Consider the following 20,121-nt stretch of genomic DNA (forward strand, 5'->3'; position numbering starts at 1 on the left):
GAAGAAATATTTGAAGAGGATCCTCTCTCTATCCAGATGATAGCTGACAATATTGAAGAAAATATTAAACATTAAAGAGAAGATCCTCTTTCTTGTGAACAGAATTATGATGAAGATATAATTGTTACTATTGATATTGTTCATCATAAAACATAAATATAAAGATTTAATTGTCATAGGATACAAATGTTTATTTAAAGACACAGGATTAATGCCAATTGCTCAGTTCAAATAAAAATCTAAATCTCATTTTAACTGTTAAAAAGCAATTTAATTTGTTACATTTGTTTTCCTTTATAAAAGGCTATACATACAAAGTAGTTTAATCCTATCTGTATTTTGCTTACAACTTACTTTTGTAAATGATTTATTTTATTTTGTTTTTCTGTGAATAATTTTGATGTTTTTAAGCATAATGACAATCATTAATTTATTAGTTTCTGTGTGAATAGAATATTTATTAAATGTAAATATATTATTTTCAGATAAATTTTTAAAATACATAAAAATGCACCAAGTATAGATAGCAATGTTACAAAGAAAACAAGTTTCCTATTAATATGGTTTCTAAAAGCACAGGTTATTAATTATTAATACTGAAGGCTCCACCTTATAGGATTTAAATGACTGGTTCTAGTAATATGATAAATGGATATTAGTATCCATGTACATAATGTGACAATCTTTTTAAAAATATTCTTTCTCTTATTATAAATATCATATAACAAGGCTGAAAACATCCACAAAACAAAGTTCTAAAATCAGATAATTGTACAAATTAACATTAACACTTGTAAGAACTTAATAAGCAGAATATTTATAGTATAAGTGTTAACAAAATTGTATTTGTTGCAAAGTTGCTAAAATATGCTGCCACCGCAAAAGACCTGATCTTAGAAAAAAACCTAATCCTACAAAAGGCCTAAATTATATATAGATTTCATTCAAGGATTACAGCATCCACCCGCGACCCGCGACCGTTGCTCAACACGTAGCGCATCCGCTCGTCGTCGGGAAGGTGTTAGGTTCGAATCTCGGTCCGACACCGCGTCATAACTAAAGACGTTAAAAATGGTACTGCTACTATGTCAGATGCGCGACGTAAATAGTTAAAGTGGGGGGAATGCCTTGGCCCAAAACAGGCGCAACTCGTTACCATGCACAGTTAGGACTTCTCAGACAAAGGTCGTGCATCACAGAGAGTTGGTTGTCTGTAATGTACTGTACCACGGGTATGAAGTGAAGGACCAAGAGTCTGGCCTTGAGTTGACAAGTTGACTGTTCAGTCCAGGTGCAACTCACCCATACGACATTAGCATACAGCATCCACAAATCTGGTGGCCCTAACCCTGCGGGGCTACTCAGCATTACATAACCTAACTTAAGTATGTAGGTAGGGTAGATTTGGTCTTTTTTATGTCTTTTTTTCATAAAGATAAAAAATAATTTCCCGCCAGAATAAGTTTCTGATTAGGTATTAGTGGGAGGAGTCCGCGTTGAGCATCGTAACAATTAGAAGGGCGGAGATTTGGGTTACCTTTTTTTTATAAACAAATTGAATATTGTTTATATTTTAGGTTGATAATTGAATCAATGTCAGTTAGCAACTAACATTCACAGTGAACAGAGAGAAATCCACAGAGGAATTTTGATTGTGGAATAAACTCATGAAAGGTACTTTAATTTCTTAATATTTTTTTACATAGGTACATTATTGTTGTCCATTTCTCATATGGAAAAACCTGCGGAATTAGCGTAATTGGTAATGTCGTGTAATCAAAGGGTTGGTTGTCTATTGGGAAAATTGTGGCTTTATATAGCAATTATAAGACACAGACTATGTGTCAAGGTGCATGGAGAGGTTTAGATAGAACCCGAATTGGCACCAAGCCCCTTAGAGGTCATGTACAAATAAAGTTAACATTTGTTCTATTTGATGCGCACATTACTTTAATCTTATATGATGACAAATTTACATTTTGAAAATCTGTATCATATAATAATTTGCCACCAGAATCTTTATTCATTATAAAATAACATTACAAACTTTTAACAAAAACTATTGCTTGTTCAGTTTCTGATTAAAAGTGGGAGGAGTCAGCGCATTGAGCATAATATTTAAGTAAATGGGCGGAGATTTTGTTCAGTTTTATTATTAGAGTTAACTATTGTTTATGATTTAGGTTGATAATTGTATCATTGTCAGTCAGTAACTAACATTCACAGTGAATAGAGAGAAATCCATTATTCAGATCTACTTTATATTATAAGGTATTTTATATTATTTATGCTTTATGTTCAGACTCATTATCTTATGCTATTCAATGCTTATGTTTGAAAGCAAAGCTTTCCTATAATTAAAGTTGGTCCGCCCGTACCTCTGTCCGGAATGGTAAGCACTTTTCATTAATTTAGTCATGTTAGAATTTCAATTTCAAACTTGGTATGGTTTTCCTGTGGTAGTTAGGTACGGTTTAGTATTGTAGCAACTGTATAATCATTTCCAGATGTCTGTATGTCCATTTAAAACATGATTTTTAACCTTCTTGACATAGACATTTTTATGTGTTATAATTATCCTATTCATCTGATTTTTTTAATAGTGATTCCTATTACAATAAGGTACAATGTTAGAAGGAAGCATCTCTATAATCAAGTTCTTAACTCGTAATTAAGCAGCTTTGCAACAAATTTATTTACAATTTTATTTAGACATATACATTTATATTCTAATTATACAGTTCTGACACTTGTTTTAATGTTTGTTTGTCCTACCATTTCAGAGTTATGCCGTTATGGATGTTGTCATTCTTGTTTTGTAAATAATTTGCACCTACTCTATATATCACATGATGCGTTGGTCTGTCTGTACTGCTCTTTTTCAAATTTTTATTAGAAATATGACCCCAAAGTTTCACAATAACGTTTTCTTAATCGTTTGCTTAACAACTTTGGGGACACTAGTGAATTTTGATTGGTTGATTCATTAAGTTGAGTGTTCAATCGTTTCAACCACTAATTTTAATCTACAGAATGGGTAATTATGTGCATCATCATAGGAATTGATTGTCTTATCCCTTTAGATCCTTTAGAATTTTTCTTCTGGTCTGGTTTATTTGAGCTTGGCTTTTATAGATGTTGTCATCACTGTTTTTCTTCTATAATAAAGATTTATTTCCAGTTCTATATGAATGTATTATTTATATTTACCGCTCTAACTCATATATGTCCTGGGATGGGGGTAAAGGGGTGTTTACCCCAAACTTTAAAATCCCTCATTTTACTCCCCTGCCTCAAATGTTAAATTCTAACTCCGCCCATTTATCATTCATTTAGAACATTTAAAGTAGGAGGAGTTGCTAAATATTATAAGAAATAATTATAAACACTAAATATGGGGATAGGGGGGGGGATGGGTGGGTTATAAAACCATATCAACCTCTGTAAACAATATAAATGCTTTATAAATGTATAATGTTGTCATCCTTGTTATTACTTTCTTTCTACAATATTTAAAAGCAAAGATTCCTACATTTGTCTGTACATAAAATTATTTAGCTTGAATATATTTTTATAATTTTAATTGCTTGTCTGACAGGCTGTTTTTTCTTGCTTTGCTTCTATGGAAGTTATCATTCTTGTTGTTACATGAATTTTGTGATTATTTGAAAAATATTATTTTAGGAGATTGAGAGAGGATATACCATCATGAATACCTGTGATATTTGTTATAAGAATTTTACACACAATTCTCACTTGGTTGTTCATAGGAGGGTTCATACGGGAGAGAAACCATTCTCATGTGATCAATGTGAAAAGTCATTTTCTAAGAATAGTGATTTGACTAGACAGAAACGGATCCACACTGGTGAAAAGCCATTCTTGTCTGATCAATGTGGAAAGACATTTACACAAAGTGGTGAATTGACTCTCCATAAGAGGATCTATACTAGCGAGAACTCTTTCTCATGTGATCAATGTGAAAAGACATTTACAACTAGTAGTAACTTGACTAGACACAAACATACCCATACAGCAGAGAAGCCATACTCATGTGATCAATGTGAAAAGACATTTTTTCAAAATAGTGAATTGACTGTCCATAAAAGAGTTCATACTGGCGAGAAACCATACTCATGTGATCAATGTGGAAAGACATTTTCTCAAATTGCTCATTTGACTAAGCACATAAGGATCCATACTGGTGATAAACCATTCTCATGTGATCAATGTGAAAAGACATTTACAACTAGAAGTCTCTTGATCAGACATAAAAGTATCCATACTAGGGATAAACCATTCTCGTGTGATCGATGTGGAAAGACTTTTGCACGGAAAGATAAATTGGCTCTCCATGAAAAGATCCATAATGGAGAGAAGCCATACTCTTGTAAACTTTGTGCCAAACAATATCCCTCTAGTTCAGCGTTAACAAAACATAATAAATCACCTGGACATTTAGAAATGATGAAAACCTTTAATAATACAGTTCAACCTTCTGTATCTATTAGTTTAATTAAATGTGGAGAAGTTTATATCAAGGAAGAAATTAAAGAAGAAGAAATATTTGAAGAGGATCGTCTCTCTATCCAGATGAGAGCTGACAATATTTACGAAAATATTAAACAAGAAATAGAAGATCCTCTTTCTTGTCAACAGAATTATGATGAAGATAGAATTGATACTATTGATATTGTTCATCATAAAATATAAATATTAACATTTAATTGTCATAGGATACAAATGCTTATTTTGAGAGACAAGATTATTGCTCAATTTAAATGAAAATCTAAATCTTATTTTTCACATTAAAAATCTGCATTTTATCTTTATTTGTTGCAATTTTTTATTCATTTAAATTCTAAATATACTTACTTTACACTTGGTTTTATAGGATCTCCACATTAAATCTGTCTCCATTTTATTTCACATACAACTTGCTGTTTAAATGATATTTTACATGATTGATATTATTGTTTTCCAGTATAAAGAAACTCATTATTTTGTTTATTTATCTTGTAGTGTAAATAAAATAATTGTCTAATGTAAATATATTTTTTTCAGATTAATTCATGACAAATATGAAATAAAAATGCACAGAGTATACATAGTTATCAATAGGAAAAAAGTTTTCTACTAATTTTGTTTACAAATTACAGGTTATTCACTTTATTATTTCTAAATATTTTACCCCGAGAGGAAATAAAGAGGGTCATATCCCTATTATCTATCCTGATTATTGTAGCTGTTTGCAAGATCTTTCAGTATAATATCCATTCAATTTAAATGAAAATTTTTCATCTCACTTTTTAAATCTTTTTTTGAACCTATTCAAGTTTCTCATTTATCTAAACAATAATTTGCCGCCAGAATTTCCTTTAAAATAACTCCACACCCTTTATAAAAAACATTTGCTTGACCAGTTTCTGATTGAAAAGGGGGGGGGGGGGGGAGTCTGCGTTGAGCACCTTGAATAAGTTAGTAAATGGGCGGAGATTTTGTGAGGTTTTATTATTAAACAAGAGTTAACTATTGTTTTTATTTTAGATTGATAATTGAATCAATGTCAGTTAGTAACTAACATTTCCAGAAAACAGAGAGAAATCCGCAGAGGAATTTTGATTGTGGAATAAACTCCCGAAAGGTACTTTATTTTATTAGGTATTGTATGTGTCCAGTTTACATTAATCCTGTTGGAGATGCTACATTATATTAAAATACATATATGAGGTCAAAGTATTTTCCGTAAAGGTAGGTGTTTTAAGACTTTAAAAAAGGAATAGAGGAGTACAATTTGGCGCTTTAATGGGGTATAACATGTATTTTTGAAAAATTGCGGCCGAACCGCCGCTCCTGCCTAAAACAGCCAAATTTTGAATTATATGTGAACTTGATTAGAAAATTTTGTTTTTAATAATTCAAATTTGTGTAATTTAGCGAAAAAAAAGCAAAAATAATGGCGGGATATACCGGTTTTTGACGTGCGGCGGTTTTACCGCTGTTCTATACTATACCTGTGTCCTGTTTATTAACAAATTGATATTTATACATTATGAAAATTTATATTACCATTACCTCGTAAGGGCAGGATTCTCCTTTGATTTAAGTGATCATATAGAGAATCCAGAGCATCATCCACGTGTAATGGGATGCGATCAGACAACCAATCCTTTGATTGCACGACCTTTATCTGAGAAGTCCTAACTGTACATTGTAGTGAGTTGCGCCTGTTTATGAGCCAAGACATTTCCCCTACTCTTACTATTTATCTATTATAAACAATAATTTGCCGCCAGAATCTTTATTCATTTTTAGATAACATAACAACCTTTTAACAAAAACTATTGCTTGTCCAGTTTCTGATTAAAAGTGGGAGGAGTCCGCGTTGAGCATCATATTTAAGTAAATGGGCGGAGATTTTGTTAATTTTAATGAATATAACTATTGTTTATGATTTAGGTTGATAATTGAATCAAAGTCAGTCAGCATCTAACATTCACAGTGAACAGAGAGAAATCCATTATACAGATCTACTTTATATTATAAGGTATTTTTATATTTTTGTGCTTTACGTCATTACTCCAGTCTCATTCTCTTATGCTATTTAATGCTGATGTTTAAAAGCGAAGCTTATCTATAATTAAGGTCGGCCTGTCCGTACCTCTGTCTGGAATGTTAAGCTCTTTTCATTAATTTAGTCATGTTATATTTGTTCTTTCAATTTCAAACTAGGCATGGTTATCCCTGTGGTAGTTAAGTACAATTCAGACAGCGTAGCAACTATATATGATCATTTAAATAATTGTATGTGTTATAATTATCCTATTAATCGGATTTTTGGAATACTGATTCCTGTTACAACTAAGTACAATATTAGAAGGAAGGGTCTCTATAATCAAGTTTTTATCTTGTAATTATACAGATTTGCATCAAATTTACTTACAATTTTAATTAGACTTATACATTTATATTCTGCTTATTCAGTTCTGACATTCTCAATGTGTTAATGTTCATTTGTTCTACCATTTCAGAGCTTCGCCTTTACGAATGTTGTTATTCTTGTTTTTTAAATAATTTGCTGTCAATTTCCTAATATCCCACCTACTCTATACATCATTTAATGTGTTGGTCTGTCTGTAATGCTTTGATTCAAATTTTTATAAGAAATGTGCCTTTCCTCCGCTTTTATCAAAGATAGATTACAGATTTTTCTCAGGAGTCCCCAAAGTTTTATAGTAACTTTTTTATTAATAAAAATAATATTTTAGGAGATTGAGAGAGGATATACCAGCATGAATACCTGTGATATTTGCAACAAGAATTTTACATGGAAAGATAACTTGGTTGTTCATTGGAGGATTCATACAGGAGAGAAGCCATTCTCATGTGATCAATGTGGAAAGACATTTTCTCAGAATGGTGGTTTGACTAAACACAAACGGATCCATACGGGAGAGAAGCCATTCTCATGTGATCAATGTGAAAAGGTTTTTTATGACCATAGTGGTATGACATATCACTATATGTCCATACAGGAGACAAACCATGCTCATGTGATCAATGTGAAAAGAGATTTATAACTAGTTGTCTCTTGACTAAACACAAAAGAATCCATACAGGTGAGAAGCCATACTCATGTGATCAATGTGAAAATGTTTTTTATGACAATAGTGCTTTGATTAAACACAAAAGGATCCACACAGGTGACAAGCCATACTCATGTGATCAATGTGAAAAGACATTTTGTCAGAATGGTGATTTGACTGTCCATAAAAGGATCCATACAGGTGAGAAACCATACTCATGTGATCATTGTGTTAAGACTTTCTATGATAAAAGCTCTTTGATTCGACACAAAAGGATCCATACAGGTGAGAAGCCATACTCATGTAATCAATGTGGAAAGACTTTCACTGATAAAAGTACTTTGATTAAACACAAAAGAATCCATACAGGAGAAAAGCCATACTCATGTAAACTTTGTGACAAACACTATGCCTCTAGTTCACATTTATCAAAACACAAAAAATCTGTTAAACATTTAAAATTGATGAAAAGCTGTAATAATACAGTTCCACCCTCTGTATCTATTAGTTTAATTAAATGTGAAGAAGTTTATGTCAAAGAATTAAAGAAGAAATATTTGATGAAGATCCTCTCTCTATCCAGATAAGAGCTGACAATATTGATGAAAATATAAAACATGAAATAGAAGATCCTCTTTCATGTCAACGGAATTATGGTGAAGATAGAATTGATACTATTGATATTGTTCATCATAAAATAGAAATATAAACATTTTATTGTCATAAGATACAAATGTTTACTTAGAGAGACATGATTAATGCTCAATAATAAATTCTAAATCTCAATTTTACTGTTAAAACACCGCAATTGAATCTTTGTTTATTAAAAAAGAAAAATAACTTTTGGATAAATATCTAAAAAATCTGAGTTTTGTATTAATCTCAATTGATATGTGAATTTTCTTGTTTAATGCTATCTCTCTTTTTATTTTGCTTACAACTTACTTTTTAACACTTTAATTTTAAGTTAATAATATTGATGTTTTTAAGCATAATCATTTATTGGTTTCTGTGTGATTAAAATATTTATCAAATGTAAATATATTATTTTCAGATAAACTACATAAAAATGCACCAAGTATAGATAGCAATGTTACAAAGAAAACAAGTTTCCTACCAATATTGTTTCTGAATGCACAGGTTATTTATTTTTATTCATACTTAAGGCTCCACCTTATTCTCTAGGGGCTTCATCTTAATAGAATTTACATGGCTGGTTCTAGAAATATGATTCCTCCTCGAGAGCCAGCGCCGCTGGTACGTCCAGCGATGACTCTTTCTCATTGACAATTAAACCCTTTAATCTTGGTATAGAGGGGAAAAGACATAGACGAAAGTTAGAAATTTGGTAGAAGAAAAGACAAGAGTTCTACACCTTTTTGTTTTGCTAAGCCGCAAGCCCCCGTGCCAACTTCAAGGCTTTGTGTAACTATGACCCCATCTTAAACCACCTAGTAGTCTAATGCTCCCTTTCGAGCAGTAAAGTAAGGGGGAATGGACTTAAAAGGCCATATGGTACAAAAGATCTAATCCTACAAAAGGTCTAAATTAAATATAGAATAAATTCAAGGATTACAGCATCCATAAATCGGTAGGCCCTAACCCTGTGGGGCTACTTAACATTATTTAATTCAACTTAAGTATGAAGGTACGATAGATTTGGTCTTTTTTATTCTATGTTTTTTTTCATAAAGATAAAAAATAATTTCCCGCCAGAATAAATTTCTGATTAGGTATTAGTAGGAGGAGTCCGTGTTGAGCGTCATTATTAAGTAAATGGGCGGAGATTTGGTTCTATTTTAAAAAAAAGGTATATATTGTTTATGTTATAGGTTGTTAATTGTATTAATATCAGTCAGCAACTAGCATTCACAGTGAATAGAGAGAATCCATTTACAGATCTACTTTATATTATAAGGTATTTTTATATTTTTGTGCTTTACGTCATTACTTCAGACTCATTCTCTTATGCTATTCAATGCTGCTGTTTAAAAGCGAAGCTTTTCTATAATTAAGGTTGGTCCGTCCATACCTGTGTCTGGAATGGTAAGCTCTTTTCATTAATTTAGTCATTATGTATGTCACTTGGAATGATTATTCCTATGTTAGTTAGGTATGATTCAGAAAGCGTAGCAACAATATGATCATTTTAAAAATTTATGTGCTAAAATTATCCTATTCATTGGATTTTTTTGGAATACTGATTCCTGTTACAACTAAGTACAGTGTCATAAGGAACCATCTCTATAATCAAGTTCTTATCTTGTAATTAAGCAGCTTTGCAACAAATTTACTTACAATTTTGTTTAGACTTATACATTTATATTCTGCTTATTCAGTTCAGACATTTCTAATGTGTTAATGTTCATTTGTCCTACCGTTTAAGAGCTTCGCTTTTATTATGCCTTTCCTCAGCTTTTATTAAAGATAGATGGCAGATTTTTTATTTTTTTAAAGTTTTAGAATTACGTTTTCTTATTCGTTTGCTTAAAAACTTTAGGGAGTGGGACACTAGGGAATTTTGATTAGTTGATTCATTAAGTTAAGTGTTCTATCGTTTCAACCACTAATTTTAATCTACAGAAGGGATAATTATGTGTATCATCATGATTATAGGGAATGTATATCAATTTGTTGGCCATTGTTCCCTGTATTTTGATGCTAGTCTGGCTTATTTGAGCTTGGCTTTTATAGATATTGTCATCAATGTTTTTCTTTTATGATAACAATTTATTTCTAGTTCTTTGTGTATGTAATTATTTATTATTATTTATTATTTACCGCCCTAAATCATAGAAGTCCTAGGTTGGGGATAAAGGGGTGCTTACCCCAAACTTGAAATCCCTCATTTTACTCCCCTGCCTCAAATAATAAAACCTAACTCCGCCCATTTATCATTAATTTAGAATAATTTAAGTTGGAGGAGTTGCTAAATATTATGAAAAATAATTATAAAATTCAAATCTGGTGATAGGTGGCGGGGGGATGGTTGGGTTATAAAACCATATCAACCTCTGTACACAAATATAAATGCTGTCATTCCATGTTTATCAGCTTCGCTTTTATTAATGTTGTTATCCTTGTATATTACTTTATTTCTACAATTTTTAAAAGCAAAGATTTCTTACATCTGGTTGTATATACGTACATAACACTAGCTCTTATCGTAAATTGTTAAAGAAAGGTCGTTTGTTCTTTTAAAATCAATTAGCTTTATTGACAACAACTTGGATATGACTTTTACAATTCGTATTTGTATTGCTTGTCTGACTGCCTGTTTTTTTCTTGGAAAGAAAAGGATCTGTAATAAAGAAAAAGAAAGAAAAGGATCTTGAAAGGCTATTTGCACTTATAAATATTTAGTTATTAAGAAAGCAACAATTTTTATATAATGCAATCATTGGATTTATACTATTTTGTTTTTTTTAGTTTTACTTCCATGAAAATTGTCATCCTTTATTTTACCTTTTTTCTCGATTTTGTGTAAACAATTTTTTACCTAGAAATATCTGTATTTTTTGTTGTTCTAATACTAATCCATAAAATAATTTCAGGAGATTGATAGAGGATATACCAGAATGAATACCTGTGATATTTGTAACAAGAATTTTACAAAGAAATCTACCTTGGTTGTTCATGTGAGGGTTCATACGGGAGAGAAACCATTCTCATGTGATCAATGTGGAAAGACATTTTCTCGTAATGAAAGTTTGACTGTCCATAAAAGAATTCATACAGGAGAAAAGCCATATTCATGTGATCAATGTGAAAAGACATTTTCTCAAATTGGTCATTTGAGACATCACAAAATCATCCATACAGGTGAGAAACCATTCTTATGTAATCAATGTGAAAAGACATTTACATCTGGTAGTGAATTGACTAAACACAGAAGGATCCATACAGGTGAGAAGCCATACTCATGTAAACTTTGTGACAAACATTATTTCTCTAGTTCAGCCCTATTAAAACATAATAAATCCACTAGACATTTAGAAATGATGAAAAGCTGTAATAAAACAGTTCAACCTTCTGTATCTCTTAGTTTCATTGAATGTGAAGAAGTTTATATGAAGGACGAAGTTAAAGAAGAAGAAATATCCGATGAAGATCCTCTCTCTATCCAGACTAGAGCTGATAATATTGAGGAAAATATTAAACAGGAAATAGAAGATCCTCTTTCTTGTCAACAGAATTATGATGAAGATAGAATTGATACTATTGATATTGTTCATCATAAAATATAAATCTTAACATTTAATTGTCATAGGATACAAATGCTTATTTAGAGAGACAGGATTATTGCTCAATTTAAATGAAAATCTGAATCTTATTTTTCACATTAAAAATCTGCATTTTATCTTTATTTGTTGCAATTTTTTATTCATTTAAATTCTAAATATACTTACTTTACACTTGGTTTTATAGGATCTCCACATTAAATCTGTCTCCATTTTATTTCACATACAACTTGCTGTTTAAATGATTTTTTACATGATTGATATTATTGTTTTCCAGTATAAAGAAACTCATTATTTTGTTTATTTATCTTGTAGTGTAAATAAAATAATTGTCTAATGTAAATATATTATTTTCAGATTAATTTATAAACAAATAAAAATGCACAGGGTATAGATATCAATAAGACAGAAGTTTTCCACTAATTTTGTTAACAAAAACACAGGTTATTCATTTTATTACTAAATATTTCTATAATTAGGGTCAGTCAGTCTGTACCTCCGTCCGTCCGTACTTATGTCCGTAATGGTAAACTCTTTAACTTAGACATGTTAGAATTGTTCTTTTTAACTTTGCATGATGATAGCTATAAAAGTTAGGTAAGATTCAGGAATCGTAGTAACCCTATAATCGTTACAAGACAACAAATTACATTATTGTAATCAAGGCATCCTTATAATTAAACTAAATAATTAAAGTATGTCCTCTACTGTATCCTGTATTTAAGCAATATTGCAATTAATTTATGTGTTCAATTTTATTTATACCTACATATTTATGTTCTGACATTCAACAAAAGTTATTGCTCGTTTGTTCTATCTTTGAATTTAGAGCTTTGCTTTTCTGGATGTTATCATCCTTATTTTATTACTAAATGTTGTATCCCAATATAGAGGGTAATATCTCTTGGGTACAGTAATAACTTCCTTCACCTTCCTAAAAGCTTAAAAAGCGATATTTTCCTTATTTTTGGCCAATGCTCAACTTTCCTGATTAATTTGTTGGGGTAAATGGCGCATAAAATACTTTTATCACTGGGGTAAACTGGGGAGGGGGGTTGATTACCCCCTAATTTATTAGTGACAGGTAGGGAAATTGTGTTAAAACCAAGGGCTTCGTACCAAGATGAGAAGTAGCAGCAAATGTTTTTGAGGGATTTCAAATGGGGGGGGGGGGGGAGGATTGGTATAATCTAATAATCTAATATAATTCCAAACATTATATAGTGCTTTTTTGAAAGGGGGGGGGGGAGGTTTTACTCCTTAACAAACTAACCTATAATATCCATTCAATTTAGATGACAATTTTTCATGTCACTTTTATTAATTCAAATCTTTTCTTGAACCTATTCAAGTTTCTCATTTATCTAAACAATAATTTGCCGCCAGAATTTTTTTTAAGATAACTGCACACCCTTTATAAATAAATATTTGCTTGTCCAGTTTCTGATTGAATAGGGAGGAATAATTTTAAATTATAATAAATATAAAAAAAATTGGGCTAAATTGGTCGTTAAACTGATTTTGTAAAAACAAGACAGGCATATAAGATAAATTCACTTTTAATAACGTTTTTTTTTTACTTGAAAAAAACTACGTGGACAGATTTACAATATGAAAATAATTCCCGCAAGAATTTATTTATTATAATCCCCCTTCACAGAAATATTTTCTAACTCAGATTCTAGTTATAAGTAGGAGGAGCTTTGTTGAGCAACAGAATTAAGTAAATGGGCGGAGATTTAGTTTTGCATAATTTCTGTAAAACAAGAGCTAACTATTGTTTATGATTAAGGTTGAACTTGATAATCGAATCAAAGTCAGTCAGCAACTAAAATTCACAGAGATAAATCTATTACACAGATCTACTTTCAATTATAAGGTATTTATAGTTTTTTTTATGATTTAATTTATTTCTACAGAAGGAGTTAGGCCGGGTTAGGTGTGTTATCTGATCTATATGAAATTCACAATTGTTTAAACTATGTTTAAACCAGTAGCGTGCACAGAGTTATACGAATTTTAAGACCTTTATTAAGCTAAAATTGAGGGTGTGTGAGCCTTAAGGGTTTTAATACAGACTTCAAGAGGGGTCTTTTTCCTTTATATAATCACTAGCAGCTACGCCCCCTAGAAGCCTCTAGGGGCACTTAAGGTAGGAGGGGGAAAAGTTGACCCCATACCATTTTAAATTTGAATTTCAACAGATTTTTAAAAAAATTGGGGTTGAGGGGGGTGAATACAATCTCCCAAAAAATCGTTTAAAACCTTCCCAGGACCTGTAAGAATCTTCACTGTAAAGGAGAACAATATCGGTTCAGCAGTTAGCGAGATCCTTCGGGACAGACAAAAAACGCTTACTTCTTTATATAATAGGATAATACTAAGAATTTTGAAAAATCTTCCTTTGAAAGAAAAAGTGATGCATGGAACAAACTATTTTTTTCTTACCTCCCTAACTCTTAACGCTCCCCCCCCCCCCCCCCCTTCGGTTTTTTATATTTCATTTTCTGTGTGTGAAAGATAAAGAGCCCAAACTGCGTGACTTTTTAAGTATGGGTATGACACATAACTGAGAGTTGGAATTTTTTAGAATATCTTCATCCTAGCGGGCACAGGATGCCAGCAAAACTGGCAGAGTCATCCAGTTAGAGCAAAAATATTTTTTTTACTTAAACAAAGCATTTTATCGTACCAAAATACTAAAATATCCTGCAGGTCCTGATCCTCTAGGTCTCCGGAAATCTTTAAAAGGCTCCTTTGGTCGCATTTTTAGACTTAGAGACTTCAAATAACGTATTAAAACTTCATAAAGAACCGCCGCAGTTTTACCGCCGACGGCGCGGCCGCTGAAATTTATATTTTGATATTTATAATATAAAATTTACATAATGATAAACATTTTCTGCAAAAACATTGTTCTTTTAGCTTCAAAATTAAGAAAATTACAGCCGTTCCCATTCCCCCAACAACCCCCTTCTGCACTCCTCTAAATCAGAAATTTATTAGTCTGTTTAAAAGAAAGGTAGTGGGGTAAATGTGAACATACAAGTTGATATTCAAGATAGACTGCTGAATTTTTGTTTGTAAGGATTATATGTAAAAAAAATTTAATCTGGAAATATTTTGTGTTGTAATAATAATCCATAAAAATAATTTCAGGAGATTGAGAGAGGATATGCCAGCATGAATACCTGTAATATTTGTAATAAGAATTTTAAACAGAAATCTCACTTTGTTGTTCATAGGAGGGTACATACTGGTGAGAGACCATACTCATGTGATCAATGTGAAAAGACATTTTCTCGCCTTGACCATTTGAATAAACATAAAAAGGTTCATACAGGTGAGAAGCCATTCTCATGTGATCAATGTGGAAAGTCATTTTCTCATAATAGTGATTTGACTAAGCACAAAAGGATCCATACTGGCGAAAAGCCATATGCATGTGATTAATGTGAAAAGACTTTCACTCATAAAAAAACTTGACTGTCCATAAAAGGATTCATACAGGTGATAAGCCATACTCATGTAATTTTTGTAACAAACATTTTGCCCATAGTTCAGCTCTAGCACAACATAAAAAATCCTCTGGTCATTTAGAAACGATGAAAAACTTTAATAATACAGTTTCAACTTCTTTATCTATTAGTTTTATTGAATGTAAAGAAGTTTATATCAAGGAAGAAATTAAAGAAGAAGAAATATTTGAAGATGATCCTATCTCTATCCAGATGAGAGCTGACAATATTGATCCTCTCTCTATTGAAATGTAAATGAATGAGAGTGTTGTACAAAATTTCATCAGAGAATTATAAATATTATTTTACTGTCTCATATAAAAATCCAAATATACAACTTAATTCATCATCCAGTTTTAATTAATATCCGTAAATCTTTAATTTATCATACTACTAAATACATCGTCCCTTGCTTAAAGACTTTTTTTCTCAGATTAATACCAAACTTCTTAAATTAGTGAATTCTTCATCCAGCCGTTTATGAGATGAGAGCATTGACCATGCATACATACATACAGTAAGACATCCTATTAGTTTATAAATAAGTTTGTATTTAAGCTTAGAATTTAATATATTGATAACTAGAGGTGGCGTTCTAAAATTATACCGCTATAGGCTAGATTGAATATTAATCTTTTTCTTACATTATCCTATCCCTGGGCCTGAATATTCGTTTTTTCATCTTTTTTTTAAAGATTAAATGTCCCTCTCTCTCATATCCCTTTCCTTCTGTCCTTTTTTAAATTTCATTATTTTTATTTAAAACTTTGTTTATAATTTTGCCTCTCTTTTTTAAAAATATTTTGGGATCCTAGTATTTTTTGTTTCAAATTATTGTCCTGAAAGGGTTAAAATGTTTATTTAAATGTTAAATTTTAGTTTAATATCTGGACGCGTCGCTAGTATCAAATTATTTTAAAACTAAGTTTTCTTTGATTTACTATTTTAGAAATTTAAATTTTCTATTTTATGAAGAGAAATGTAATACTTAAATATAATTCAAATAGCAACATGAAATAAAAGAAATAAATTTATTCTTTATAGAGTAAAATAATGGGTCTTATTGTTCTGGTCAATGAGAGTTTATTATGGATTATTGGACCACTATGAGTATTAAACACTTTACCATTGGAAGACTCGAGCTCATATATAGACGTTTATTTCCTATATAGATCTGTCATGGATCTTGATGCAATAAAGCAAGCCGTTTTATAAAAAATCTGTCGAAAATAATTCATAAGGTAAAAAACAGAAAAAGTGGTCGCTCATATAGGTATAGAATGATATTTTTTTGTTTTTATTTTGACAACATATTTCAATATTAACATTGAATAAATATTGTAAAATTAACTAAACTTTATTTTTATGGTTTTAGTATAATGGTAATTGTCTTATGTAAATATATTATTTTCAGAATAATTTATAACAAAATAAAAATGCACAGCGTATAGAAACAACAAGAATGAAGTTTTCTACTAATTTTGTTTGAAAACACACAGGTTAATCTTTTTTAATAATCTTGACATGCGTATGATGGTATGTCCGTTCGAATGTTTAAGTAAGTTAACAAAAAACTCTTAACTTTGACTAGGTTTAGTAGGGCTAGCAGAATGTTTCTTTTACTTTAAAAATAGTCTAAGTGAGCCGGTCATTTATATGTCGGTATGTCCTTCCGTGATTATAGTTTAGTATAGCAACAAGAATGGATTTTACATTTATAAAATCTATCAATCAATAATGTACACTACGACCGTCCGAATCCTGCCATTTGTATGTCCATCAGTCCGTCTAATAGGTATCATATAACATGCAATGTAAATATTATTGTCTGTCACCCTGTAATCATTAAAATAAACTTTGAATTAGTGAAACAGCAATGTTACAACATAAATTGACATGTGTACATTTTAAAAGCTTTTTCATACAAATAGACAATAATTTGCCGCCAGAATTATTAAAAGTAGGAGGAGTCTGCGTTGTGTATCATATTTAAGTAAATAGGCGGAGATTACTCTATTAACAAGAGATAACTATTGTTTATAGTTTAGGTTGATTATAGAATCATTGTCAGTCATCAATTAACTTTCACAGTGAACAGAGAGAAATCCGCAGAGGCATAAACTCATGAAAGGTAACTTAATTTCTTATATATTGTGTGCAAAGCAAATCTATAATATTTTTTCCTTTGCATTGGTCTGTACGTACACAATAAGATTATATTTGTTCTGTTTTAGCCTCTATAATACATTAATCTAATATAATAACAAATTGACATATTTATACTTAAAAACCTACTCATGTAATAATGAATAATAAACAATAATTTGCCTCGAAATTTTTGTAAATAATATCACCACCCTTTAACAAAAGTATTTACTTGTCCAGTTTCTAAAGTGGGAGAAGTCCGCCTTCAGTATCATATTTAAGCAAATGGGCGGAGATTTTGGAAGGTTTTATTTGTAAACAAGAGTTGACTATTGTTTATATTTTAGGTTGATAATTGAATCAACGTCAGTCAACAACCAACTTTCATAGTGAACAAAGAGAAATCCATTATACAGATCTATTTTATATTTTAAGGTATTTATATATTTAACTGCGAAGATTATCCCTGCGGAAATAGGGTTTTTATGATTCATAGAACAGTAAGGTACATTTTAAAAAGCTTAGCACCTCTATAATCGTTCCCAGAATGTCCGTAAAAAAACGGGGCGGGGCCAACGCTTCCGCCGTTTATAAAAATTTTCCCCTTACAAGCAACCCTGACATTTTTTTGAAAGATACTTAAACTTGGGGTAATTAGTAACACAACCAAAGAGATTTTTTCCAATTATCTCTAAAATGAAATTGCTGGTATGTCGTGTTACAAGTCACCCCCCCCCCCCCTTCTTTATTGATGAACTTAAAAATGGTGACTTTATAAACAAGTTTTTTTCTTTTATTTTGAATTTATATCGCCGTAAAATCCTAAATTTTTTCAATAGTTTTATACATTTTATGTTTATTTGAAAATATCATTTTAAAAATATTTTGTATTTTAATTTATAAAAATAATTTCAGGATATTGAGAGAGGATATACCAGCATGAATACCTGTCATATTTGCAACAAGAATTTTACACAGAAATCTTCTTTGGTTGTTCATATGAGGGTTCATACGGGAGAGAAACCATTCTCTTGTGATCAATGTGCAAAGACCTTTGTAACTGGTAGTACTTTGTCTAATCACAAAAGGATCCATTCTGGTGAGAAGCCATTTAAATGTGATCAATGTGAAAAGACATTTATTACTGTTGGTCAATTGTCTGTCCATAAAAGGATCCATACTGGTGAGAAGCCATACAAATGTGATCTATGTTCAAAAACATTCAAACGAAGTGGTGAATTGACTCTCCATGAAAGAATCCATACAGGAGAGAAACCATACTCATGTGATCAATGTGAAAAGACATTCAAAACTGGTGGTGAATTGACTGTCCATACGAGGGTTCATACTGGTGAGAAGCCATTCTCATGTGATCAATGTGAAAAGACCTTTACAAATAGTTGTAACTTGATTAAACACAAAAGGATTCATACAGGAGAAAAGCCATACACATGTGGTCAATGTAAAAAGACATTTTCTCAGAATAGTGCTTTGACTTTACACAAAAGACTACATACTGGTGAAAAGCCATATTCATGTGATCAATGTGAAAAGACATTTTCTCAGAATAGTGCTTTGAGTAGACATAAAAGAATTCATAAAATGTTATCCCCTGGACATTTAGAAATGATGAAAAGCTGCAATAAAGTTCCACCCTCTGTATCTATTAGTTTAATTAAATGTGAAGAGGTTTACATCAAGGAAGAAATTAAAGAAGAAGAAATATTTGAAGAGGATCCTCTCTCTATCCAGATGACAGCTGACAATATTGATCCTCTCTCTATTGAAATGTAAATGAATGAGAGTGTTCTAAATAATTTTATCAGAGAATTATAAATAATATTCTAATTTCTGATATAAAAATCCAAACATACAACATAATTTGTTATCCAATTAAAAAAATATCCGTACTTTATCATATTACTAAAAGCATCGCCCCTTGCCTATAACTACTCAGATATTTTTTTTCTTAGTAAACATATTATCCAGCCGTTTATGAGATAGTATTGACCCTACAAACATATAAATAGAATGACATCCTATTAGTTTATAATATAAAATTTCTATTTAGAATGAATAATCATTTTTTTTTATATTTTGACAACCTGTTTCTATAATGTAAAATAAATATTGTAAAATTAACTAAACATTTCTTTTTTCTTATCAAATCTTTTCTGTAACTAGGGTCTGTATGTCATTATTAAAAGCAAAGCTTTTCTATAATTAGGGTTGGTCCGTCCGTCCGAGATAGATAGCTTTTATTCGTTAATTTAGGCATGTTAGAATTGTCCTATCAATTTCAAACTTTGCATGATGATTCCTGTAGTAGTTAGGTACGATTTAGACAGCGTAGCAACTCTATAATCATTACCAGAATGTCCGTACGTCCATTTTAAACATTTTCTACTTTTTTAACAACAAATTTCTATGTGATCTAATTATCCGTTTGATCTGATTTTTGGTATACTGATTCCTGGGACAACAAAGTACAATATTACAAGCGAAGCAACTCTATAATCAAGTCCTAAAAATGTAAGTATGTTCATAAACATTATTCTGTATCAAGCAGTTTTTCCACAAATTTACCTACAATTTTGCTTCGACTCTTATCAATTTAAGTTTCAGTGCTTC

The 20,121-nt window shown here is 30.9% G+C and overlaps 1 protein-coding gene across 1 annotated transcript; it reads left to right on the forward strand.

The window, feature by feature from the left end:
- The first annotated feature begins 483 nt into the window (after window positions 1-483).
- On the forward strand, window positions 484-19,395 carry LOC145310474 (uncharacterized). Its single transcript, XM_080150425.1, has 9 exons — window positions 484-579; window positions 1,578-1,674; window positions 2,184-2,271; window positions 11,141-11,827; window positions 13,620-13,706; window positions 14,987-15,268; window positions 15,508-15,596; window positions 17,838-17,859; window positions 18,406-19,395. The coding sequence occupies exons 4-9, from the start codon at window positions 11,165-11,167 to the stop codon at window positions 19,282-19,284; spliced, it is 2,022 nt and encodes a 673-aa protein (XP_080006551.1). The 5' UTR covers window positions 484-579; window positions 1,578-1,674; window positions 2,184-2,271; window positions 11,141-11,164; the 3' UTR covers window positions 19,285-19,395.
- The last annotated feature ends 726 nt before the right edge of the window (window positions 19,396-20,121 follow it).

This window comes from Acartia tonsa, unplaced genomic scaffold (genome assembly GCF_053477335.1).
Source record: "Acartia tonsa isolate MP-2025a unplaced genomic scaffold, ASM5347733v1 sca1, whole genome shotgun sequence".
NCBI classification, from domain to species: Eukaryota; Metazoa; Arthropoda; class Copepoda; order Calanoida; family Acartiidae; genus Acartia; species Acartia tonsa.